General features: G+C 45.6%; 2 protein-coding genes across 7 annotated transcripts in view; both read left to right on the plus strand.

Moving 5' to 3' along the window:
• The first annotated feature begins 1,750 nt into the window (after nucleotides 1-1,750).
• DCK (deoxycytidine kinase) lies at nucleotides 1,751-9,903 on the plus strand. The gene is made up of 7 exons (XM_071744200.1): nucleotides 1,751-1,912; nucleotides 3,052-3,170; nucleotides 3,549-3,742; nucleotides 4,032-4,179; nucleotides 5,449-5,564; nucleotides 5,992-6,091; nucleotides 8,614-9,903. Exons 1-7 carry the CDS (start codon nucleotides 1,843-1,845, stop codon nucleotides 8,638-8,640), a joined length of 774 nt encoding a protein of 257 aa, XP_071600301.1. The 5' UTR covers nucleotides 1,751-1,842; the 3' UTR covers nucleotides 8,641-9,903.
• A 3,354-nt stretch (nucleotides 9,904-13,257) lies between these two features.
• SLC4A4 (solute carrier family 4 member 4) overlaps nucleotides 13,258-27,053 on the plus strand; it is a 183,375-nt gene continuing 169,579 nt past the window's right edge. For 5 of the 6 annotated variants that reach the window (XM_071744182.1, XM_071744186.1, XM_071744189.1 and 2 more), the window contains exons 1-2: nucleotides 13,258-13,334; nucleotides 20,895-21,021. In XM_071744182.1, coding sequence (XP_071600283.1) covers nucleotides 21,011-21,021 — 11 coding nt within the window. In that variant the 5' untranslated portion in view covers nucleotides 13,258-13,334; nucleotides 20,895-21,010. The remainder of the gene's footprint in view (nucleotides 13,335-20,894; nucleotides 21,022-27,053) is intronic. The other variant, XM_071744185.1, reaches the window with a different exon arrangement.

A 27,053-nucleotide genomic window follows, 5' to 3' on the forward strand; every position in this document is an offset into this window, starting at 1 on the left:
TGTTAAACCACCTTATTTTCCTGCTTTTCTTACAGTTTCCTCTCTCCAGATTTAACATTGCAGCCTAAGTAAATATCAAACTCCATTTTATTTTATTTTTTTGTTTGTTTGTTTGAAGAACCAATTCCCTAAACTGTTCATAGAGTATTGTATTTTTAGGGGAAATTAATTTTTATAGCCACTAAACTATACTCATTATTTTTGTACGTTTGCAACTTCTGACATTTTTCAGAGACATGTCGTGGAGGGAACAATTATTTTCATGGCTGTTTTACTATTTAGATACACTGAGGTTGTGTTGTGTAGTACCTAGGAGCACATACCTTGATGTGCAATGGAAGACAGAAGAATGCAATAAAAGTGAGAGGTTTCAAGAAAAAAAAAAAAAAAAAAGCAAAAATAAATTGGAAAGCAGCACTAACTTTCCTCCTCCTTTAGATTCCTAAAAATAAATGGGAGAAAATGCAGTGTAAAATCTGAAAGTGGAAGATGAGAACCCTTACTGTAAGCTAACTGTGCCAATATCACTGCAGTTTGTAGTCACTGATTGGTATTTTAGTTTTAAATGAAAACAGCTTTTGATTAAAGAAGTTGAATGTCTGAAAAAATCTGCAACATGTTTATTTTGAGAGTTGTAAATACTGTATACAGATTGTTGTATGTGATGGGACAGAATATTTAAAAATCTAGATTTTTTTCAATAAGAAACTGAAGGCTGTTTATAAGAGAAAATAAATAGCTATGTTTGACCATGATTGTCTTTTATTTCCTTCTTGGCCTTGTTTCTAAATTATCTCCTTGGAGATAGATGGTTTTTTCCCTGTATATTGTACCCATAAACCATTCCCCACCCCGCTCACATTTTTGTAATTGCCGTGTCAGAATCCGTCACTGTATTGCGGGCAGCCCGGAGAGCAATAAAACCCCTGCTACCCTTTGCCTTCCCTCCCTGCGTGCCCTGACGTGCCAGGGCTTTGCCCCATTTCCTGACCCAAACCGCGGTTCTGCCGGGGGTGCTGCGGGACCCACTTTCCCGAGTGGGGTTTTGGGGGGGTTTTAGGGCTTTCAGCGATCCCCGCTTCGCTTCCAGCTCCGGGGGACCCAGGGCCGCTCCCGCGGAAGCCACCGCGGGGCCTCTGGGGCTCCGCTCCCAGCGCCGGCGGGAGGGCGGAGCCGGGGTGGTACCGGGGATAAGAACCGGGCCGGGAGCAGGGGCCTCGCCCTCGCGACCGGGAATAAGAACCGGGGACTCACCCTCTCGGTATCGGGGATAAGAACCAGATCGGGAGCCGGGGCCTCACCCTCTCGGTACCGGGGATAAGAACCAGACCGGGAACCGGGGACTCACCCTCTCGGTACCGGGGATAAGAACCAGACCGGGAGCCGGTGCCTCGCTCTCCCGGTACCGGGGATAAGAACCGGTGCTTCGCTCTCTCGCTACCGGGGATAAGAACCGGTGCCTCGCTCTCTCGGTACCGGGGATAACAACCGGTGCCTCGCTCTCTCGGTACCGGGGATAACAACCGGTGCCTCGCTCTCCCGGTACTGGGCGTAAGAACCGGTGCCTCGCTCTCTCGGTACCGGGGATAAGAACCGGACCGGGTCTCATCCCCACGATCCGCGCGCGCGCGCCGGCCGCCCCGTGACGTCACAGACCCAGCGGCTCGGAGCCCGCCGCGCGCCAAATTCGAAGGGCGGCCGCGCGGGGGGGGGCGCGAGCGGCGGCGGTTATTTCCGTTATTTCCGTTATTTCCGTTGCGGCTGTTGCTCTGCTCTGCTCTGCTCTGCTCTGCTCTGCTCTGCTCTGCTCTGCTCTGCCCAACAACCCCGCATCCCGCAGCCATGGCCACTCCTCCCAAGCGCGGGCGGCTGGAGGGCAGGATCAAGAAGGTCGCCGTGGAAGGCAACATCGGTGAGCGGGGCCGGGGGCATCCCGGGGGGAGGGGGAGGATGGAGGGGACCGGCGGCTTCCCCAGCGCCGCTCTGCCCGGCACGGGGGCTCCCGCAAGGCTCCTCTCGCCTATTCCTCAGGGAAAAAGGGTGTTAGGGGAGTTGGGGGAAGCTCGGGAGAGCAGGGAGTAAATTCAGAAATTTGATGCTAGCGCTTTAGGAATTCATGCTGTGAAAATGACGGGATTTATAAGGGGGGTGGGTGGGGGGGGGGGGGGGGGGGGAGCTTTCTATTACAAAATTTATTCACTGTTTTAAAAGTGCAAAGCCCCATCAACTCCTCCCCCAAATTTCCCAATTTTCCTGTGAAACACCTGCGTCAGTCCTCGGCTCTTCCTGATTCCCCGGGGAGGTCTCTGACAGTCGTAAAGAACAGGAGCGAGGAGTTACTCAGATCGCGATACTCTTGTCTTTATTTAGGAGAGGAAGGGTTTTTGTGGTGGTTTTCTTTTTGCCTTTTTAATTTATTTTTTAAATTTTTGGCAAGAGGCTGCGCTGAAATTTGTGGCTAAGAGTTGCCAGGGCGTCTGCCTGTTTATTAATACATATTTTGGTGGTTGATAGCCAACTGCTTGGCCTCCTTTAGCTTTACGTATATCTCTTTAAATTTACGAGCTTTTTTTCAATTGATTAGTGACCTGTGCTGCGGGAATTAACTATCTTTGTGTTTTCCTTTGATAAACCATCACTTGTTTTTTGATTCTTTTGTTGTTGCCTTTTCCTCACCCCCAACTAAAGTAATTCAGGAAGACTGCAACTTTATGCCTGAGCTGGGGTGTCTTCAAAAATTGGTGATCTATTTGCCAATGCAACTTTATTTAGAACTTAGATAACTGATGTGGGCTGAGACTTGTTGTCATGACTGGTTTGTTAAACTGGCTAATGGTGTTGTGTGGCACGACAGAAAAAAAAAACTCCTTGTGCAGTTGGTTGGTGATCTGGGTACGTGATGCTCTGTGATTCATGCTTGTCACCAAGTCACAAGTACCTGGGTGTGGGAGACTCATCTGTAGGACTTGAACCCGGAGTTGTATGGTAGTTAAATAATAACACTGCCTGTGTTTCTTGCCTGCTTGTTCTTCCTGAATGCTTTTTCTGCAGCTGCAGGGAAATCCACGTTTGTGAGTATTCTCAAAGAAGCTGGTGAGGAATGGGAAGTTGTTCCCGAGCCTGTAGCTAGATGGTGCAACGTTCAGCAGAACCCTACGGATGAGTGTGAGGTATGGTGACAGAAACCAAGGGGAAACTCCTGAAATCCTGCTTGCTGGAGTAAAGAGTCTGGGTTTTTCTACAGTGGTGTTGACTTCTTGTACTGATAGGATGTTGTTCTTTTATTAAAATTCTAAGTAGTGATCAAAATGTTTTTTAGTACCTGAGTGTTTTGACATTGTGGATTTCAGTGATGTCTTCAGCTCTGTGCCACAGGAGGAATAACATTACTGGCACTGATGCCGTGTAATTACAGACAGGGTTGGGAGGTAAACGATGCAACAGTGAACCTGAAATAAAGGCTGGACAGCTTTAACATAGTAAAGCAATTCTGTTATACCCTGACTGTTGATTCTCAGCTTAAAGAGAAATTCTTTGTGTGAAAGCAGGAGCTGAGTGGGTCGCAGAGGAGCGGTGGGAATGTGCTGCAGAGGATGTATGAGAAGCCCCAGAGATGGGCCTTCACCTTCCAGACCTACGCGTGTCTCAGCAGGATCCGGGCTCAGCTCAGAGCCCTGGAGGGCAAACTCAGAGAGGCAGAGAACCCTGTGCTCTTCTTTGAGAGATCAGTCTACAGTGACAGGTAGGTTAGGCTGAAGCCCTTCAAATGAAGATCGAAATTCTCCTAAGTAAAAGCCAGAAATCAAAGAGCATGGCTGAGTTTTGGGTCTCCTCTGACCATAATTTTGATACTGGGGAAGGCTGCAGTGGACACAGTTACAGGATGGAGATACCAGCTGGCTGCATCCTGTCCCTGTCAGAGAAGTTACAGAATTACTGTGCTCAGCTTCTCTAGTTACTGCAGGCAAACCAAGAGAAAACTGTGGTTTTTCCAGCTGGTTTTTGTTAACATAACAGTTTTGTGTTCACAGATACATCTTTGCAGCTAATTTATATGAGTCTGATTGCATGAACGAAACTGAGTGGACTATTTACCAAGACTGGCATGACTGGATGAATGAACAGTTAGGTCAAAGCCTTAAGCTGGATGGAATAATTTATCTCAGAGCCACTCCTGAGGTGAGGAATAAAAAACTTAGGACCACACAGAGAATGACAGTATGTCATCTGTGCCTTGCCTGTGAAATTTGATCTTTGCCTATGCTTCTGTAGGTTTTTTTTCCCTAAAAACTGTAGAGTTTAATTACGATTCTAAACCTTTTTTGTGATAGAAGGGTAAAGTGTTTGCAGTCAATGCCAGCAAGGTCACAGTTGTGTGTTGCTGCTTATCACTGTCTCTTTGTTTTAGGCATTGCTTTGAACATCTTGGGCAAGGAGACAGTTGAGAAATTCTCCTTGACATTTCTGAAAATGTTGAGCTACCCTTATGCCCTTATCTTCCAGTGTAAGAGTCCCAGTGATTAGAGTTCAGCCCAGACTGTAGTAGTCCCCTGAAGACTGCAATACTTGAGTTATGACTCATGCAGTCTGGAAACGTTTAAAAAAAACACCCAACAAACCACTTTTGTTCAATTGTAGCTTGTGTATTTTGAAATAAAATGTGATGATAATGATTTTCTAATTACAAAACCAGAATATACAACAAAGGCAAACCAGAAAGTACCTCTAGAACTAAAAAGAAGTACAAAATAAGCATAGGAATGTTGGTGTGGTAGGTAAAACAATGCATACTTAATGTCACAGTTGATTTGTGTCTGTGAAGCCTTTTCACCTGCACTGATGGATGCACCTCCTGTATGTGAGGCTGTAGGATGATGTTTTTCTCTTTGAACATCTAATATTTTTTAGAAGAGGAGAACAACATAATGAATATATGTTTTGAGTATGAGACTTATGTGAATAAGAGAAAAATGGGAGTTTAGAAAATCTCTAATTGCAGTAATTAACTTGCAGGTCACTTCCTTTCTTCCAGCTTTTATCCTTTCAACTTTATTATTGTAAACAACTGTGTAATGTAACATACCAGAGTTTCTCTGGGGGCTTTTTTACCAAGCTTGCTAGTGAGGGCTTTTTTTTGTTTGTTTTCCTCTCTAAGTCAAGAACATATTTAAATTGCAACAGCTCTGAATAGTTTTGACTGGCTTGTTATTGAGGCTTTGGATGGGTTCAGGACAGAAACAAATGGTTTACTGTGTCTGAATATTAGGCTCCTGAGAGGCAGAAATATATAATGAGACTGTGAAAACCTGTCAGTAATGTCAGGTGGGTATTTCTGGACTCTTTTGATTCTCTTTTGATACTCTCTTTTGATACTCCCTCTTTTAATGAAGAGCTTTGCAATCAGTTTTATTTATTTATTTATTTATTAAAAATATCTTTTGTCTTTAGAAATGCTTGAATAGGATTTACTTGCGTGGAAGAGATGAAGAGCAAGAAATTCCCATTGAATACCTGGAGAAGCTTCACTACAAACATGAGAGTTGGCTTCAGCACAGGACACTGCGGTAGGCTTTGTTTAGTGTTTACTTTAGAGATGGGGAGGGATGTTCCATAAAGTCTTTTTTCCCCTGGTGAAACTAGGAATGTTTCTGTCTGTCCTTTTTCAGGAGCACTGGCTTTACAGCATGTTGATTTTTGCTAGGGTGTGCAATGTGCCTTGAGTTCTCTTCACACAGAGCTCTGGGTGCCAGATTTGTCTAAACTCATTCTGGTACACAGTTGGATTTAACTTCAGGTGCTGGGGGAACAGACCACTCAAGAATATATATATATATATATATATATACTATATCCAGGGATCCAGCCTGAAAATTCAAGCTGCTTTATATTCTTTGGAATTCCTGGTTTTTGACAAAGAATGTGCTGGCAGAGACTTCCATGATGTTCACTTGTTTTCAGCTGGTAACTTTCTTTGTTCCTTTCTCAATCCAGAACAGATTTTGAGTATCTACAGGAAATACCTATTTTAACATTAGATGTGAATGAAGACTTCAAGGGCAAAAAGGACAGATATGATCACATGACTGAAAAGGTAAAATTTTACAAGCAGTAGAAACTGATGATTTATTGCCAGTGTGTCAAAATGAATTCAGGATACTTCTTGCATCCCCCAGTGTAGCATTCATTGAAGTCACACTAAACTTAGAACTTGTGCTTCTTCCTCTTATTCCTACACAGATTTCCCAAAATTTTTAGTTTCTAATTAGCATGTCACAGCAAAGGGCAGTACAGCTAATACAAATAGGGATCCTTTGCTCTAAAAATATGCCTTGCTTTGTGATCATCCTCCCAAAATACTTCATTTGTGGAGTTGCATTCAGAAATGCACAGTGTTGTACCCTTGCTGCAATACTCCCTATTTTTAGTCTTGGCTATTAAATTTGCACTATCATTAAAGTTTTTCCCTTCAGCTGTGTTCATTCAAGTGCTCCTCAAAGCAGTGCTCTGAAATTTCAGGGAGTACTTTTCAAATGTAACTTTCAATTTTGTTCAGGAAGTAATGCTGTATAGATATCAAGTGGGTTTTGTATTTGGAAAATAACACGTATTTGATGTACAAAGATACCAAGCTGAGGTTTCTGTCTGCATTCAGAAGGTCCAATCCTTAGCACAAAGAGGTGTAATATATATTTTAAAGCCAGGCTGAACCATCAGCATTTTAACTGCTCAGGTGTTTGCTATTTGAATCTTGATGGGATCCAGCTTGACTTAACTTTGAGCAGTTGCAATGAGTTCCAGACCTTAGTGAGGGCAGGGGCACGTTCTTCTGCTCTTTGAAAATGAATTGTTTACCTCACAAGAAAAGAAGCTTTGTCCTTTCATCTCAGTTTATCCACTGAGTAGAAGTGTTCACCTGATTAAACCCAGCCCCTGTGGTCTGTGCTCTCCTAAGGCCTGTTCTTGGTGCAGTGACACCACTGCAGCTTTGCATCTGCACCAGGGGATGGGTCAGTAGGGATTTTGGGGAACTTTATCCCTGTGTATGTTGGTGCTGGCATTGCCTCAGAGGAGTCCCAGCACTGCTGCAGTCTCTCTGAGCCTGGGTGCCGTGGCCTTTACATACACTTGTGTCCAGTGGGGACCCAAACGTGGCTCCTTCCAGCTCTCCTCTGCTGCCACACTCACAGACACCTGCCTGAAACTCTGCCTGGTGTGTAAATGGTGACAAGGGGCATTGTGCAGTGTCACTGGTGCTGCTTTCTGAAGTGGAGGGTGGCTTCCTTGGCATCCCTTTCAAGTTAGAGTATAGGCATGGTTATGTGTTCCCTTCTCTACATGAAGACCTCTTTCTTTTGTTTGTTTTTTTCCTTCCACCTCCTTGATCCCTGAACTATGAAGGGAGGGGTCACAGCTGGAGAGTGATCCAAGATGCTTTTCCCCTTCACATCAGTAACTTGGACAGAACATTTACAGATGCTCTCTGTGTATGAGGGCCTCTGCCAAAAGAGTAACACCAGGCTCTAGTCCATGTTTGAGCCCTTTCAGTGCAGTTGTGGGCAGAGAGGAAACTGCTCCAGTTGAGGCTCTGTCACAACATAGGTGCTAGGATGCTCCTGAAATGGTGATGGGAGTTGTGTGCCTCACCTGTGTTCCTTGGGTCTTGTATCTGCTGGGTTGGTATATTTTAAAGAAGGTGCTCTGGCCCTCAGTGCCACCTCTTTGCTTTAAAGGCAGGGAGGAATCACCCTTTTACTTTGAGGAGGATGAGTGGAGGGGGCACAGCACAAAGTGCCTGTGGCAAGAGGTGCTTTTTCTGCACAGTCTTCCTGAGCCTCAGCCTGTCTGTACTGCCCTCTGCTCAGGGTACTGCTGGCCCCTGCTTGCCACACTGCCTGCCTTGTCCAGCTCTCATGGAGTGTTTGAGGTGCTCTCTGGTCTTGGTGCTCTGTGTAGGATCACAGAGCTCAGGGGTCTGGGTAGCATTCAGTGGGCCAGAACCTCACTATTGATGTTTAAGCAGCTGTAGCCATTTGAGCCACTCTTCAAATAATGGAAATGGGGTTCAACAGGAGCTGAACTATTTATGGCATTGTTCTACAGTACCAGATTTTTTTCAAGTGCTGTGATTTTGCTAAGTATTGTTCTATTATGTATTTGCCAGCCTCAAATTCCAAGGAACATACTCATTGGATGGGGTTGTTCATTGACACCAAATATGAACCATGTCCTGGCAGGAGGTGTGACTTGGTGTTTTCCAAATGACAGATCTTTTGAGGTGGTCATTATGTTCCTCGTGTTCAGGTTGGGCCTAGGTAATTCCTTTGGGATGTAGAGCTGTAGTTTAGGAGCAGAGGAGGAATGAGTGCCATTCCAATGTGTCTCTCTCCACACCTGCTAAATTACAGGTACTGTGGCTGAAAAAGTTCTTGACAGACAAGGGGTGACATAGCTGAGCCTGAGATTGTTTTTCCAGTTTCTGTATCTGTAGGTGGTAGTAAAGCATAAAGCAGTGGAGAGGTAACTGAAGTTGCTGTGTGTTTCTGTTGATAAATATTTTGTTTGTTTGACTGCTTGTTCCTTTTTGTTTGATTGATTATTTGTTTCTTTTTGCAGGTCAAAGAATTTTTGAGCACATTATAATCCTCTTTGAAGTGCAGGCATAGTCAAACCCTTCCAACCATCTGTGTGATCAAAGTCTGAAGTACAGCTTCTGCTTTTATAGAGGGCCCCTGGAGAGGCAGGACTCAATCCTGTTGATTTAGTTGTGAGGAACAAACAAACTTTGTGAATAGAGAAATTGTTAAATAAATCAGTAGGTCTATTCAGTATAATATTAAGTAACACACACAAGTGCTGAAGATAATAGAATTCTGAGAACTCCCAAATGTTGTGCCCGTTTCTAATCTGAACAATAAGTCCTTCTGGAGTATTTTATGGTATTTTTTAATTTATTTGGTGCTGAGCTATTTAATTTTCAAGATGGTGTAGTGGTTTTTTAGATTTGTGATGGATGTCTCATTGTTCTGAGGAAGAATAAAGTAAAAACCATTTTTGCTGGTGTAGCAATTTTAATACAGCCTGGAGTTTTGCAAGGTATAAAAAAATGTTGATTGGCAATTTTGATACATGAAATTCTTCACAGCATTGAAACAAATCCAGATAGAGCTGAAATTCTGTAGATAGCAGCTTAGGTTTTAGCTCTGTTTCCATGGTGCACTGCAAACTAGGATATTAAGAGGCTTTCTATTCTCTACTATTTGGATTTTTTTTTCCTTTTTTTGTTTTTTTCTTTAAGCTCTGAATAAAACAAAGCTGGCTTTTGTTGGTGGTGAGTGCTCTCTTCCTATAGAGGAGTATGTTTGCTTGATGGGTACCCTAAAAGGAAGAAGAAAATTTTGGAAGTGGCCTCCATCTGTAAATGACATGTTTCCAAACCTTCATCACATTTGGTATGTCAGAGGTGGCTTCCTGCTTTTGTTCCAGCTTCTCCATTTGATAACTGGGCTTGCTGGGTGCTGCCAGACCTTGAAGTCGTTGAAGCAGGCTGTGGGTTCTCATCCTCTTGTGGCAAGAAGGGGAAGGAGACCTTGGTGGAGTTTCTGCTGGTTTGGTGCCTTTTGATTTATTTACTGAGCTGCTTTGCTTCAGGTGCTGAAAATGTAACCTACACAGGGTCCACATCTCAAGTACTGTGAGCTGGTTGCTTCTGCTGTAAACATTTCTGATCAATTGCTGGGTTTGCTTTTGAATGCAGAATGTTTTGAATGTTTTTGTAAAGCCTTTTACTGTCTGCTGTGGTGCCTGTGTTACCTGCTCATTTGAGATGAAATTTCTTCCTTTGTGGCTGGAATTGTGCTGGTGTTCTCTGACCATTGACTGAAAAATAAAGGTGATTGGAATGATCTTTTTGGTGCTTAATAGTGTTGGTTCCCTTGTCTCATAAAAGAAGTAACACTGTAGCTTGCTGGTATGTAATACTGGCAGGGATGAATTTAAGATGAGGTATCCTTGGTGTGTTTGGTGTGCAAGTTCTTGAGGCTTCCTGAAACACTGATTGGCTTCAGAGAGTTTTCCTGTGTGGGAAATGAGCTGTGGAATAGACACAGGATTATCCAAAAGGTGTCTGATTTACTGATCACTAGAAGTGTTTATATCAGGTGTCTGATTTACTGATCACTAGAAGTGTTTATGTGAAAAACATGTTATGGTGGAAGATCTTGTTTTGGACTTCAAGGCTGCCTAGCAAAAGGAAAGATTTTTAAGATCTTTGCTCTGGAAATGAAATGGAATGGCTAAAGCTTCAGTTTGTATTTTCTTGAAACACATAGTAGAAGCCTTAAAAACATTCTTGGCAACAGTGTGAACAGTAACAACTTATTTTGACTAACAGTGCAATTATTCCTACAGTTTCAGCTGTCAAAATTGTGGATTTAATTACAGGAATTGGAATGACAGTGCTCATTGCAAGGAGTAAACAAGTCTGAGTTCTAATAAAGACTTCTTTTTAAGCCCATCACAGAGCACACAGAAATTCTGTGGCAGGTTATCTGCATCCTGTTCCAGACAGCTTTTCAAAACCACCGACTGCCAAGTTTGGGTTTGAAGGAGCAAAGTCATGACCAATTATTAGAATGTTTTTAATTGCTGTGGGAAAAAACCCACACAAAACAACAAACACAAAATGCACACCCCACCCGCCCCCGAGCTTCTCAGGGCTTTGGAAGTATCTGGGCTGAGGTGGGGAAGCTCCAGCTGGCTGTCCACAGGAGCAGAGATGTCCTCAGACTGGGCTCCCTCTGCCTTGGCTTAAACCTCACAGCTCCTCCAGCTCCCAAACTTGTCAGTATTCTTTTCTTTGCTTCCATCTCTTCCCAGGACAAACCAGGCCAGTTGTGTTGGGTTATTTTTGCCTGTTAGAGATATGGAAGGTTTCTGAGCTGCTGCCTACTCTGGTGATGATGTGTTTTCTGTCCTTGAGTGCTGTGTCCTTGTCTCTTGGGTAAGAGGTGCTTTGGGGGTACTGGCTAGAAATGTTTCTTGTTTTAACCAATGGTCACCGTGATGGGGAAACAAGCAGTATGTGGGGTTTGTTCAGTTTTACAGTTAGGTTACAGGTTCAAATATTGATTAATGGTCTGTTAATTGCTGTGCAAGTGCGTGTGTGAGCAACGGACATAATATTGCCTCACTTTATTTTCAGTCCTTGTACTTGTTCTGTATTGTGGATTTTACATTCTTTTCCTATAAATGTGTCTTCAAACAGCAACCAATTCTTATACAGAAGTTAATTTTCTGTGATTTTGTGCCAGTTGCCTATTTCTACTGAGCTTGGTTTATTTAAGCAAACTTTGTAATAATGGAATTGCATATAAAATGCGATTAGTAGATTATTGGGGTCTTTTTTCCAGTAATCAAAGACTCCACAAATCTATCTGTGAAATAAGAATTACACAGGTGATACCCACCATAAGCTGTTAAGCCACAAACCAGGGACAAATGTGTGTGGTAATAAGTTATATCTTACTAAAATACAGTCTGTGATTGCTTTGCCAGGAGGCTTCAGCACAGCCAGGTGCAGGGACTCCAAGGTTGTTACCCAGCTCCCATTAAGACTCATAGCATGACTGGGAGTAAATCACTCTTTGCCTCAGTCTTTTCATCTTTAAAATATTGATAACTCCCTTGGTCTTCAGCAGGCTGGGAGGATTAGTTGGTTAATATTGATGTGCAGTTTCGTCAGTCTGAAGTGCTCTATTAAATAATTGAGAAGGAAGGCAGCCCTGGTTTTAGATATTTCACTGGGATGTTTTGGTGCCCTCATGAGAGGGGCTGCTGGTCCAGATTCGAGCCCAGTAGAAAGAAGTTGTTTTAAAAAATATTGATGTCAGTTGTGCTAGCTGACTGGAAAAACATGGACAGGGAACTTAGCACGAATTTAATCTCGAAATAAAAACTGATGGCAAAAGCTGTGCTGTAGGAGGTGGCAGCGGCAAAGCAAGGCACAGAACCTGCCACACGAGGTCATCGTGTCCTCACTTCTCCCCGAGCAGGCTGAGGGAAGAGCTGTAGTGTTGTAACAGAGTGGCTTTGGAAAAGATAAAGCAGCAAGAGGTCACTTCCTCGCTTTGCCAGAGCAAAAACATTAAAGTAATTAATAGAGACTCTGCTGAATGAGGTAAATCTTGCTCTGGAGGGAGGGGAGTAAAGCAAGCTCCCGTTGGATTAAGTGACAGGCTGGCAAAGGCTGAGCTCCTGGAAGGGCTTTTGACACCAGAAGCTCTTCCGTGCAGCCGCCAGCTGTTGCTGGTCTGTGGGTGAATATTAGCACATGGATAAGGCTAATCCTGATGAGGCTGAGCGATAGCAGCCTCCTAGCCCTGAGCTCTGGGGCTGAGCAGACAGGGAGCAGCAGCACTGCTGGCAGGGGCTGGGAAAATCCAGCAATTAGGAACTGAAGTCACGCACAGGGCTTGCCGTGCCAGACCTAAGCCTGGCTCCTCTGAAATTCTGACTGAAACCCAGTAGGGACAAGGAGTGTGGAATCAGCACTGGGAGTAAGTGGTGAAGTGTTTTATTTTACCTTGGGTTGGTACTCAGGCTGGGTGTAAAAGCAATATAATGTGCAGAGCCTAAAAAACTTAGAAAAGGGCAGTTGGCTCCCCAGAGTTCTTTACAGAGCTGTGGTGCTGCAGTTGGTTCAGTGAATGTTCCTGTGCTCTCTCCAGACGTTTCTCTCCTGCCTTCTGTGCTTTTCTCTCCAATTTCCTTTTAAGTTGTTGTGACTTGTCTTTTCCTAACTACTAAAACCATGATCTGGTACAAGTTGTAACAGACTTGCTGAAGCCCAAACTTCAGTAGTATGCAGCCTGCTGGAGGATGTGGCTTCTGCCTCTGGTCCAGTTGGGTATCTTAGGTTTTCTAGTCCTCTTTTTCAGCAACTCTCTTGTGTTAGCACACCTGATTGCTGGGTCTCTTCCTGCCTCAGCACTGTCAATGCACGTATGCTGACAGCCTTCACTTCATTCCCTAATTGCTTTCAGATTTGTCTTCACATAAACAGATAGCTTTTGCTCTGTGACAAGTTCCCACCCAGCTTTGGCTTTGTCCCCTCTCAGGGACTAGCTGATGGCCTTTACCTTGGCCTGCTCAGCTGTGTCCCAGCACCTCAGGTCGTTGACTGGTTTGTTGCAGCAGAGTGCAGGGCCAGCTGCCTGTCCCCAGGACGGGAGGAGACCCACTGGTGCAGGAGGCAGGACCGGACTTTTTAGCTCTGTTCCTCAGCTGCTCCACTCCTTGTTCAGTGAGGGGTTATTGCAATGGTCCAGCATAGCTGGGTAGGTATTTCCTGTGTGCTTGTCCTTGTCAGCAGCTGCTTTGCTGTCAGGCATCATGTCAGCTGAGCAAAAAGCTTGTTTAAGTGGGGTTTCTGTTGCTGTGTGTGTGGGCAGAGTGACAGCAGCTTGTTAGGGTGCTGTAGCTTTCAGTGCCTGCTTTGGCTGCTGCTCCTGCTGGAGTGTGCTTGAAATGTTCTGATTTCTGAGTGCAGACTTGCTGTGTATGGTGACAAAGGTATATAGCTCCCATTTGTGGAGCTGTGGAACACTTCTAGGTTTTGGAGATGTAACAGATTCCTTGAGGCTGGGGCAGTCTCTGTTTTCGGCGTGCCCTGTGCTGTTGTGTGTACACTGGCAGTTGGGGTTTTGAACCTGATAAGTGCCCGTGCTATGCTCAGACATTCAGCTGTGAAGTACAAAGTGGTCTCACAGGTTCAGCTCTTACCTTCTGAGGTTTACTCTCTGTCCCCTTGGAACCTAATCACAACTTAATGCACGAGACTTAATGGAATGGACTGCCCGGTGAGGTGGTGGATTCTCCATCCCTAGAGACATTTCAAAAGAGCCTGGATGTGGCACTCAGTGCCATGGGCTGGCAACCGCACCGGTGGGTCAAGGGTTGGACTTGATGATCTCTGAGGTCCCTTCCAACCCAGCTAATTCTATGATTCTATGACTTGCCTTTTTCTCAGGGGACAGTGGGACACTTGTGGTCTAGTGGATGATTGTGGGGGTGATGGTGGCTTCCCATCCTGCTCAGCACTTCAGTATGGGCAGGACCGGTGATCTGTGGTGATGCTATGGCACGGTACACTTCAGAAATGACTTCTAGTTGTATCTGCCAGGTCTGATGACTACATTGCACGCTTAAACTTGTGTGATACAGCAGGAATCTTGATCACGTTTGTAGTTACTGAGCCCGTGTACGTAATGGCTTCTCCTGCTCCTGATGACTGACTGTTGGTCTGTGCATGCAGTGGGGAGAGTTTGGCCATGCCAGAGATGAGTCACTAACGCTTGCTGGCTGAAAAATACCTTTTCTCCCAAGGTTGCTCCCCCATGATACACTCTGAGTGGTAATGCATCTCACATCTATGTTTTATTGACGGTCTGCACTTGCCTTTGCTCTTAGGTGAGCACATCTCCAGCATCTGGCTGCATTTTGGGTTTAAATACTGCAGTTAGCATTGCTTCTGGGATTGCCTCCCCACTCGGGCTGGAATCATCTTGGCAGTAGGTCAGGAAGCGTTGCTGAAGATGTAGCAATTCTGTCTGCTTGCTTGGAGTGTGGACTGAAGGTCTTGAGCTGTTGAAGTCCCTCTACAGAATCCTCCTTTTAGTAACTTTTTGTCAGGGATTTTCTCTGTCTTTGCATTTGCTGGGCTGTCTTTGAGGGGGTTTTGTTTGCCCGTTCAGCTCTCCTGGGCTCTAGCACCAGAATATAACCTGGTGTTCCTGCCACGGCCGTCCTGCTGCTCCCCACGGGCTGAGCCCTTTGCATGTCATTTGCTTCCTGAGAGGATGCACACAGGATGGTGAGCCCTGCTCTGCCCTGGCACTGCACCTCCTGAGCCAGCTCCTGTGCTCTGAGCTCTTCATCTGCACTCCTGCTCTCACCCTCCTCATCCTGCTCCTGGATAGCTGTTGTTGCTTGAGAGCTGGGGAGACATTTCTGCAGGGGACTTCAGCTGCCCTACGACCTGTCCTGCTGCCTGGAATAGCTGGCCATAGACTGAGCTTGTCTTTCACTAGGAAATACTTAATATCTCAGATTTGGATGTAGAGGCTGCAGTTCTCACCCTCTTAATGTAAGTACGGATTTCCACTTCTGCTTCTTGAGTTCAGGGTGTTCTGTTTGGGGTTTTACATTTGTTGGTGTGTCTTAATAGAAGTTTTTATAGACTCTTTTTAAGTAAGTTCTGTGTTTATTAACAAGGCAAGTAATTTGATTTTTTTTTTTTTTTAAGCACTATTGCATGTAAAGTGTCTGTATTTCTCTGCTTCCTTGATTTAAGATAGAAGGTTGTACTTTAGGGATGTCTTCTTTTAATGACCCGAAGGTGTTCCCAGGACCAGAGAAATGGTGCAGTCCAGGGAAGCCAAGTGGAGCACCTCCATGCTCTTTGCTTACCAGTAGAAGGTGCATGATACTAGTTAGGAGATGGTTTGTGTGTTTGTAAAGGCAGGATGATATTTTATTACAGGAAGAAAGCTGAGCTTGAAAAATGGTTTTGTAATTTTAAAAATCTAAATAAAGGAGCTACTAAAACTGCCACCTGCTAATGTGACAGTACCTGGCAAACAGGAGTAGTGTTACCTCCCTTTTTAGAGAGGTCTAAGTTGAGAGGGAGTGTGGAGTTGATTGTTCATTTCCTGCATAACCTTGGGCATCAGAGATGGGAACAAAATCTGTTGTGGACTTGAACTATTGCTTTGGACTCTGCTGTGTTCTGTACTGAAAGGGCTGAGCGAGAGGGGAATGAATGGGCAGTGACCTGAATAAAGCAGAACATGGCACCTAACTGCTGAGTGAGTAACTCAGAAGCTGGAGCAAGTTGGGTTAGAGATGGTACAAGGAAATCGATGGAATTTTACTTGCAGTGCTGAAAGGTTTGTTCAGGAGTGAGTTTTGTTGTTGTTCCTAAAGAAAAGAAGGATAAAAATTGACCCTTTTTTTTGCAGCTGACAACTGTACAAATAAGTGGAAAATGCCACAGGGAGGCATTCTTGAAGAGCTATTATGATAGATCCAGCTGACCTCCTGTGCTGGTGGAAGGGAATGGGGACTGAGAGCAGTTGAGGGTAGTCCTGGTACTGCTCCAGCCCCAATGATCCCTGCTGCTGACCTCTTACCTTGAGCAGCTGCCAGTGCTTCAGCATTCAGAGAGCAGGTGGGTGCCAGTGACACAGCAAAACCTCTCTCCTGGCTCCTGCCTGCTGGACAATTGAGGGAACACGAGTCCACTAGGAATTTTAAGATCCTTGACTTTTTTTTTTTGCCTTTCTCCCTCTCTGAACCTCTGTGTAGGAGGTTTGTATGCCCTTGCAGAGGGTGGCTGATGGGGCTAAGCAGAAGTGCAATGAGGCTGCAGCAATGATGAAGTTGGTCATGCTCCATATCTAGGTACTGGAGATGATAGGACAGTTCTAGAGATTCTCTGGTGGTAGTAGGGTCAAGCATTTACACCCTGAGTTAGTGAACTCAGAGCTGCTTTGAAGGGCACCTACTGATATTTCTTCTCTTCTGAATAAGCAGTGGGTGAAGAATGAAGAAAGCCACGACAAATCTGGCAGGTTATATTTTTGTGTGTCTTCTGCTGGCACAATTATTTTGGTTCAAAAGGTGGTTTTGGTTGAGAAGACTAAAGCTCAGGCAGCAAGAGGGCATTTCTGCCAGGAGAGGCTGTGCTGTACAAAGCAAGGTATAGGTGTCCTGACAGCTCTCAGCAGAGACCTGGCCTCAGTGTAAAGGTCTGGGCAAAGCTCTTTATTTGAACTAGGGCTTAGTTAACCTCATGTTGTAAGAGAACAAGAGTTTTTTCCTGGTATGAAGTGTATTGTCAAAAAGGAGCTCACCCAGTTGGTGTGTAGGGTTTTGGTCTGGTTTTTCTGTTTGCATTTTTAAAAGCTTCTCCCTGTTAGGATAACATTCTCAGAAAGGACTTGGAAAGAATAAGTTTCAGTCCCAAACTTCACAAGGCTTTTGAGACCCTCTTATCTCTGTTTCATGTTGCTAATTTGGTGGGGTGAGAGGGAAAGTGATTTCTGATCCAGCTAAACACATCTGACTCCAAACCTCTGTTTGTTTGCTTGGGACTCAAATGTGCAGACAGGATCTCTGTAAATGTTTAATGACAGAGGTTAGAGTGGTGGTTTGTCTGACACTTGGACAATTTGAAGTACTTGTGCTTTGGATCAGAGTTATGTGGTTTTCCTCTCTTTTTCCTTCTTGGTATTTTTTGAGAATGAGGTTTGAGAATCTGTGTGTTCAGTTTTTAAAAGTCACTGATGGGAGATGGAGAAATGAGACGTTTAATGAGCAGCACAGCTTCTCAAAGAGAGCATGTGTCCAAGCTTCTCTTTTGTGAGAAAGTTGATTTTTGGCCCCCCTCCAGCAATGCTCCAGCAGAAGTGACATCACGGGGCAGAATTTGGCTGACTCTGACTGGTTCTGAAAAAAAAAATTCTTTAGGAATGTAAAAACAGTATTGTTGAAATAAGAAGATGAAAAATATGCTGCAAATACAAATAACATGGAGACAAATAGCCTTTGTTTCTGGAATACACATTCCTGTAGTATCCACAGATCCTTTTCAATCCAGAGCTTTTTGCTTGTCTTCTGTTGGTAGGTAACTGGGTGTGCTGGGATGTCAGTAAGAAAAGGAAAAGGGCATTGTGACTTCCTTGCAATTAATGGATTTTATTATAATTGATGTAGAGAAGGGAGTCTTTCAAGAAGCTGGTGAAAATCTTTACTTCAGTCCCATTTTTTATTTCTTCTCTTGCCCTAACTCCTGCTCCAAAAGGCTTAGCACAGCAGTGTGCTTGTTGCCCATGGCATAATGTTGCACAACTCCCATCCCCAGTGATCTGCAGCAATATTGTAATGAAATTGTTTATTGGTGTTCATCTATTTGTTTGTTTAAAGCTAAATGCTGTGTGATAAATGTTAGATGGATGGTTTTTGAGTGGCTGAGAGAACAAGTTCAGAGGCAGTAGAGAAACATTAAGAACTTAAAAGCACCTTTGCTGACCTGGGGGTTTATTTTGATAGAACAGGCTACACCAAAAGGGTCCCTAGCAGTGTTTTGACCTGATCATAGCTCAGCTTGAGTCACTTATTTTCTCATACACTTGCAGCACATAATTTACTATGCACACAGAATTATGTCTTGCTGAGAAGTTTGCTTTGTCTTTTTCATTACAAAGGCAACCTCTGCCCCTTGTAATCTTTTTCTGCAACTCCGTCCTCCTAGATCCTTCATAATTTTCTTCAGTTTCCATGGTTCTGTTGGCTTTGCATGACATCTTCATGCATGTCAATCTGGCCTTCTGGGACCTAAATAGTTGATGGTGTCAAGTGGGGACTCTGCCAGGACACTTACTGAGCCCTTTCTTGGCAGAGATTTTTCTTCCTTTTGCTTCCTGCAGATAGAATGGTGCAATCAGGGCTCTGGGAACTCCCCATTAACTCTACCAGGTATGTGGGTCCCAGCTGGAAAGCAGCAGAGAGGCCTTCCTTCTCCCACTAGATCCTCAGTAAGTTTACCATCTCATTGGAGATTTGTTGGGCAGCTCATATTTTTTTTTCTCTTATTGTTGGGTTCATTTTCTATGAAGATTTGGGAAAGCTGATTATTTTTTCCTCCCAGTCCAGGAACATTTGCTCATCCTTTCCCATCACTGAAGCAGCTGGTTGGAAATAGGCAAAGATTTCACAACTTTTTGAAGCCAGCCGTATTCTTTCCGTGCTGAGAGCCCTCTAGCACTCTCCTTATCTGTCTTAGGGGAAAAATGCAGCCTGTGTTAACATGCTCCAGTTCATTTCTGCCTCCAACTCTACCTTCAGTAGCACAGTCCAGGTTTATTCCTTACTCTTACTCGAGGATTGTGTGCTTAGTCCTGTGCCCCTTTGTCACCAGGGGCTGTCACCTAACTCACCTGACAGCTCTCTGTGCAAACTCCCAGTCTGTTTGCTCAGGGGTGCACAGCTTCTGTGGCAGCACATCAGGTGAAGTGGCCTGGCCTTTCAGAAATCCTTCCTGCCCCTGTTAAAACCCTGACAGATTTCACCCCATTCTGCATGGGCTTTAGAAGGAGCTTCTAGGTACTGTAATGTTTATGGAAAAATCTGTGCCTGCAGCATCCAGCCAGAGCTTGTAGGCATTGATTCCAGACAGGGAGTATTGCTCTGTAACCACACACAACATAGTTCCTGCTCAGTAATCATAACATCTAATTATGGTTTCAGTTTTTGCTGTCTCATGGTTGCCTTTCCTGTAATCTCTGAGTACCATGGGGTCTGGGCTGTGGTTTTCCTACGGAGAAAGATTGTCTGAAGATTTTCTGTAGATCAGCCTGGCCAATTCATGTGGTCCCAGATGAGTGAGAAGGAGTGGGTGTCATTGCATGTGTCTTCTCCCTCTGCTGCCTCTCTCCTGCTGACACAGCAGGCTGCCCTGCCTTCTGTGCACCCCATCCCCTGAGGAGCAGATACCCCAGCCCTCTGCTGAGAAGGAGGCTGTTGTGTGGAGAGAGAATTGCCTTATGGTTTGGCAGGGGGTAGTGAGGGCAGGCAGCATCCTGGCTGGATGGCTGGGCAGGATAGCACAGAAGAAGAGTGGGCTTTGGAGCTTTGGGGTTTACCAAACTGTGTTGGAAAAAAGGAGAGCAAGGTAAGCTGTTTACCCTGAGCCAAAAGCCTCCAAAGTGCTCAGCGTATTGCATGATTGTCCCTCTGAGTGCAGAGGGGGTCAGCTGTGCCCCTGCCTGCCCTCCTGCTCCTCCTGTCTGGGACACAAAGCTCTTCCTTCCCTTGCTGTGGGAACCCAGCATCAAGGTCTGGAGCTGCCTTGCTCGGAGTCGAGGAGGAGAGGCTGGATCCGTGTGTTCCTGTTGGGTCAGTGCTAACCTAAGGTGCAAATCCTGTGGGTTTTTTGCATGCCAGGCTGTTTGCTGCTGGTTTCCATGGCAGTAGTGCTGCCAGACACTTGGCAGGGTTCCTCTCTGGTGAGCTGCAGTGGTGTGTGCAATCCTTTTGGTTCCAAGTGGGCACTGGAATAATGGTTAAGTGCTCACATCACCCCTGCTCTCTCTGTGCTGGGAGGCTGTACACACAGGAGAGGAAAGAAGGTGAGGGATCTGGAGCTTGCCAGGCAAGCTTTGGTCTCCCTGGGCACACCTGAGGTTACAGCACCACAAGCCACCTGATTTCAGCCTTCTCTTTGGGAGGGCTTTCTCCTTTTCCTACTTGTTATGAGAGGGTGTGTGTCTGTGTGTGTGTCTGTGTGTGTGTCTGTGTGTGTGTCTGTGTGTGTGTCTGTGAGTGTGTCTGTGTCTGTGAGTGTGTCTGTGTCTGTGAGTGTGTCTGTGTCTGTGTGTGTCTGTGTCTGTGTGTGTCTGTGTCTGTGTGTGTCTGTGTCTGTGTGTGTCTGTGTCTGTGTGTGTCTGTGTGTGTGAGTGTCTGTGTGTGTGTGTGTGTGTGTGTGTGTGTGATTTGCTGTACAAGTGTGGATGTGCAGGAGCAGGAGGCCAGTGCCTGGGATAACATAATGATCAAACTGCCTTCCTCAAGCCCCACAGCTTCTTGTCTTCTCCACAGAGAGAAACAACCCCAAGCCCTTGTGCTAACGTGCTGGTTGGGTGTGCTGATGGGCCTCCACCTGCAGCAGAGCCCCAGGGCCCACCCAGCTACCTGAGACATTTTTGAGGCTGCAGGCTGGTTCAAGCAGAGTGCTGTTTCACCTGGCAGCTCACAATCCTTTCTCTGCTGCAGCTTGGCCCTGGGCCCTCTCCAAGCCCTCCAGGCAGAAGACAAGTAATCTCTTTTATTTGTCATAGGCATCTGTACAGCTCCTGGTATGGATGGCAGGATCTGAGGCTCTTGAACTCCTCCAGCGTCTGCTGCTGTAAAGCTGGAAGGTGCCTTGCTCCAGAAGTACAGAGAGCCAGCAGAAATGTACCACAGGTAACAGAGAAGCCCCAGTAACCAACCCACAACCCCTGTATCCTCCAGCTGCACGCATGAGTTCGTCTTTTGGTTGGGCACCTTCAGCCTGGGGCTGTTTGATGGGAAGAGCAGAAAAACATAAACTGGTTCTCTGGTGTGAAGGGAAACAGCCATGCTCCAGTGCAGCTGGGATTTGGCTGTGGGCTGAGGAAGTGTGCCCTGGCTTGTGGACTGGTGGGAAAGTATCTTGTGGGAAGAAACTCTGCGGTCTTGTGAACCTTAAGGAAAGTGGGATTAGGCTTTTGGGTTGTTCCATGCCTGAGTAATGCCCCAGAAGAAAAGGAAAATTTATCCCTGCAGAGTGTAAAATGTTGTGCTAACAATGAGACGCTGTGTCTGTGCTACTGTTACAAAAGGTTTCAGCTTAGAGACCTGTCAGCATTTAATTACAGTTGACTTCTAAAACAGTCTTCCTTGTAGGTAAAAGAACATTTTATTATTAAATCTTCACTTACCTTCAGAGACTCAGGAATTTTGAATATTTGGATTGATTGCAGAGGCAGCTAAGCACCTAAATCCCTTTTGAGATGAGATCATGCCAGTTCTTTCCATAACAAGGGCCTCCAGTGTTTATTGCTGCTTTTTATGCAGCTGCCCCTTAGGTTGGGGTTTGGGGTTTTGTTTGTTTTTTTTTTTTTTTCAGTTGTCTTTTGACTCAAATAACTAAAGCTAACTTCTTGTTTTATTGCTATAGCCCTGGGACTCTTCCCTTATAATTATAAGGCACCTGGGAGAAATTTAGCCTAGCAGTGATCTTCCTTCAACATATTGTTACATCACTGATGAGAAGATCAGACAGATAACCCTTTGTCCTAGGTAAATTACAGAAAGTAGAGCAGCATAAGCAAGGAATTACTGTTTCACCAAAACAATGTATAGGTTCAGCAGGGAGGTGACTGAATGACCTGAAATGAAACTTGCCTCTCAGAGAAAAATGTCCTGCTGATGAAGTTCCAGTTGAGTCACCATCCCTGGGGGTATTTAAAAGACATGTAGATATGGCACTTAGGGACGTGGGTTAGTGGTGGATTGGCAGTGGTAGGTTTACCATTGGGCTCTTAAATGCTCTTAAGGGTCTTTTCTAACCTAAATGATTGTATGGTTCTAAAAAAGGCCCAGAAACAGGGTGGTTCTGCTGAAGTGAAGGTGGTCTTCTGAGCCTGTGTGGTGAGGTAGAAAGGGTGATAACTCCCCAAATCATGCTGCTGTTTGAAACATCTCCTCCTATGTGGTTTCAGGTAACAGCTGAGGTGAGCTCTAATGCTCATGACCCAAAGAGCTGATAAATGGTCAGAGCTTGGGCACAGACCCCTTAGGATGTAGGTCCCAGCTGCCAAGCAATGGAATGGATGCTCAAACAGGATTGATCTTGTTTCATAGTACTGTCCCATGATAGAACTCCAACAGTTGGTACCACAGGCACTAGGAGTGCCATCAGACAATCAGTGGGTTTCTCTCTCTCTGACTTGAGATATCAGTGGTTAACATCTTCTGTGGCCTGAAGCACTCTGGGACCAGCAGACTGGAAATTCCTCATTTGAAATTACCTTCAGCTCTTCAGCAATGTGGAAGCTCCCTTGGTCACCAGTGGCCTTCAGTGCTGAAGGGAGCAGCTGACCCTCAGAGCTGTAGGAAGGAAGGTGTCTGCTTTGCTCTTTCCTAGGTCCTGGTTGTCAGGCAAGCAGAGTTTAACGTGGCCTTAAGTCCTTTGGCAGTCAGCAATGGAGTCTATAAAACTTTGCAGTTGTTCTTTTGGTTTGCATGTTATCCAGTTAATACCCAGCCCCACTGCTGACTGCAGGTGCCTCACGAGCATTTCACTGCACTGATTATTCCCATGATTTTCCCAAAGAACATGCAACACCACTGTCACAGCCCCAGCTGCAGCTCCCTCCTGAGAACTCTTGCTTGGAGGCTGCTGAGGAAGTGTGCCTGCTCTTAGAGATAGAATGGGCTGGATGGAGCAAGGCTTTGAAGTTCTCAGCCTCAGAGGAGAATTTGGAAAGCAGATGCAGTGGGAAGTGAGCTCAGAGCTGTTTGAATACAAGACTCCTGGAATGGCAGAAATGACCATAATGTGTGGGTACTTCTGGTGCTGGGGTGTATTCCCTTTGCAAACGAAGTCCTACTTTCTCGGGGAAATCAACAGAATGGTTGAACACGAGGGACTTGGAGGACCTTGGTACCTAAATCCTGGCTAAGCCTGGGAGCTGCTCCCCTTTGGGAGTGATGCTCAGTGGTGCTCCAGCTCCTGCCAGCTCCGGCTGCAGGAGGGGCCGCTGGATGGTGCTGTTGCCCTGTGGCTGCCCAGTAAAAACCAGGTTACTGCAGAGGTGGGATCCCTACCGGTACGGAATTCCACTAAAAACTTCTCTTTTGGAAAGGTAAGGGCCTGGGGTTCGGGACAAGTCTGATGCTTCATAACTACTATATCCTCGTTGCCTTTCTGGCCAGGAGATGGAAAGGACAAACCGAGCAGTGCTTGTGACATGGTGTGTACCGAAGGCATGGGGTTCTGTCAGAGGGAGAGATGAGAATCACACTGCTCTCAGACTCTGGGTTTAATGAACTGGGTCTGACCTGAGAACAGTCCTTGCTGCCTTTTGTTTCTGGTGCCATACCCGAGTAAGTATCTGTGTGTGTGCCCGTGTGTGGGCAAGTTTCATCACTACCTGCTGTAAAGGTTTAGGATACTGACTGTGTGTGACCCACAACAATGTGGGTTGTAAAACTAATTTGCAGAATGTCTCAGTTTAAGGACTGGCTTGCCCCCCCCCCCCCTCCCCCCTCCCCCCTTTTTTTTTTTTCCCCCTTTTTCCACCAGTTTGGGCTAACTACTTGCAGATTCCTTGTATCCAAAGAGCATTAGTGAAGGCTGAGCAGAACTGGGGCTAGCTCATGGCCAGAGCTGGAGTGCTTCAGCTGCAGGTGTGCTTCCAGCACTTTGCTTTCTTGGCAAAAGCTTTTGGGGTTGTCACATGGCTGGTTTGCCCCCTGTCACCCAGTAATGAGCTAACTCTGCCTTTTCATCCCACATTCCTCATTAAAACATCCTGACTGACTACTCAGAGCTTTTCATGTCTCTGTAAAGGCTTAGGGAAGTTATTAGGAGGTAGTGCTGGCCAGAGGGCTGAGGATGGAGCTGAAAGGAAATGGTTGGATGGTGCAGAGTGTCACTCGTGGTGCTTTTTAGAGTGTTCTTTTCATTGTGCCTTCTGTGACCTTGCAGATAAAGTCAGTGCCTCAGAGTGACTGTGGGCACAAGGCTGAAATCTGGGGTATGGAGAGTGGCAGTGGGATGGTGCAGAAATGCTGATCTCACATAAGGGCAGCACAGACCAGATAGCTGTGAGCTCCCTGGAGCTTCTAGTGACAGAATTTCAACTTGTCTCACGTTTACTTAGTGCAGGAAACATAATGCCAAGAAAGTAACTCTGCTTTCTTTGCCCCACTCCTCTCCTTTCTCAGCCAGGGTGCATCACATCACACTGGTCCTGGGCCACACCTTTCTGCCACGAGGCAGAAAAAGCCACCAGGGCTGCTGGCTCCAGGGGGCTGGCTGGGTGAGGAGGTGCTGCTGGTAGAGGAGTGAGGGATGGAAAGGATGTGGGTCACACTGTTTGGTTTTGGTTTTTTAATTCTTGATCACATTCAGGTTCTGGCATGGTGCCACTGGAAAAGTGGACGGCAGCTCAGGTTTAGTCATGCCCTGTGTGTGTTACAGTTCTCTGCTGGGATTCCAGCAGCTTGCTGACTGCAAGGGACATCCCAGCAGCAAGCTGCCTCCTGGCTGGAAGAGCCACTGGTGCCTGCCTGACACTCTGGGTGGGAAGGGTGAAGTGCAGACCGACTGCATCCTAATCCCAAGCAGGGAAAGGGGTGCAGGACAGGGACTGGTGCCAGGCAGGTGTCTGCAGACCTGAGGTCCCCCAGAGGCCCCCCAGAGCAGTCATTCCTCTGCTTCTGCCAGTGCTGACCTTGGTCTCAGTTCAGGAATTGCTTGGGCAAAGAGTAAATAGAAATAAGATAGCTGGGACTCTGCTTTGCCTTGGTGCCTAGGAGGGGTGTTGGGAAGCTTCATGTGGGCATTTCTGCAGGAACATTGATGCAGGAACATTCTTCTGCACATCTTCCTGCTTTCTTGCTGAGCTGTGACTGCAAGAACAGCAAAGGGAAAGCTCTCCAGGGAATGAGCAGCAGGATGGGCTTAGGAAGGAAAAAGCAGGATGCTGAAGCTTGCTTGTCAGCAGCCTGTATCTTCTGAAAGGGAATGACAGCCCCAAATGTGGACAAAGAATAGAAAACCACAGTGGTGATTGGGACTTTTAATGCTTATGGTGAGGTTTGCTTTTTGTTTTTAACTCGGCCCAGAGTTAAATTCTAATTTCCTTACATGAATAAGGTATCATAACTGCCAGTTTTTGAGAATCAGACTGACATTTAAATATACACTTAAGGCTGTTTATGCCAGCAGCATGCAGAGTATTCTCACCAAACTCTTAGAATTTCCCTGTAATTGTTGTGTTTAATTTATTGCCAACTGCATTTAAGAGTGACTTCTTTCTAATGTGGTATTTAGTGACTCTCTTTTATTGGATAAACCCCCCAACTTAGCAACAGGAAATTTGTCTTCCTTGTGTGATATTCTAAAACCCCATTAAAACTGAAAGAAATCTGTAACTTAATGTGATCATTTTGATGCATTAACTTGGGGTAGGTGTATACTTTTCCTCTTTGTCATGAAATTGAGATTCTGGCTCATATGTACAGGAGACCTGGGACCTGTAATGTATACAAAGCCCATAAATATTTAAGGCCTGTTACATCCAGTTCAACCTTTAACTCATCCTTTAGTACTGTCAGGTCACAAATAACTCAGGGTAGATCAAGGAAACAGCTTTAAAACAACTCTGGGAGACTCCCTTACTTACAGAAAATAAAAATGGTATTTTAAGGCAATGCAGCCTATTTTGGGGTTCCCTAGAACATTTCATTTCACCCAGAGGCACTCCAGTGGTCTGATACCAGAGCAACCTTTCCTCTGCCTCCCTCTCCTCTCCTTGCCCTGGGGGTCACCCCTGGTGACTTCCCCCTGGGCTGGGCAGGGATGGGCAGGGGCAGCCCAGCAACCCCACGGTGCCTCCTCCCACTGGGAGGGACTGGGACTGACTGGGAGGCACATCTCTCCAGAGCAGAGCCATCCCTCCATCCCTCTGGTGACATGGTTGAAGTCCCAGGCTCCTGTTGGGAATAGCCTTTCCATCTACCATCTCCTCTGTGAAGTCACCTCAGGTAGGCCCTCAGGTGACTTCAGGTGAGGCTCAGGTGAGTGAGGTCACCTCGGGGGTCACCTAGTGGCTTGGTTTATCTTCCAGTGGAGTGGGGTTTACCCAGAAATGATGCTTTCCTGGGGCGTCTCATTGAAACACACACAAGGTGTGGGACGCAGCTGGGGTTTATTCTCACAGTGCAGAAAAACGGGTATCCAAAAGGTCTTTTGAGTAGATGTGCAATTATTTAGGAATTGCTTGCTTGGAAAATACATCTCTGGAGTTGGTTTGGGAGTTCAGAATGAAGTTTTCTAGTGGGAAGGCTGATGCAGCCACCACGTCCCTAGCGCCGGAATTTTCGTTTCGAGTTTTTACCTGTTTGACGGGGAGAAGAAAACCTTGTTTCCATGGGTTTATTGGTTTGAAGGAGGACTGCTGAGTGGAAATCAAGAGGTTATTAGCATATCAAAACCAAGTATTTCCAGAGCTTAGGATTCCACATCTGTAGACTCCTGTGGTGCAGGAGTTAGTAGTACTAACAATGATGTTCTCAGATTCTTCATCTTTTGTCTTCTTCCAGTGAGTCAGCATCTATTTCTGAGTAAAAAGGCATAACATGAAACACCTTAAAAGGGCTGATCCCTACAACAATAAACAATCAAAAGGAAAAACTGAATCCTTGCTCCAGTAGAAAATTCAAAGCCAAATTGAGCTTCCAAG

This window comes from Heliangelus exortis, chromosome 4 (assembly GCF_036169615.1).
Source record: "Heliangelus exortis chromosome 4, bHelExo1.hap1, whole genome shotgun sequence".
NCBI classification, from domain to species: Eukaryota; Metazoa; Chordata; class Aves; order Apodiformes; family Trochilidae; genus Heliangelus; species Heliangelus exortis.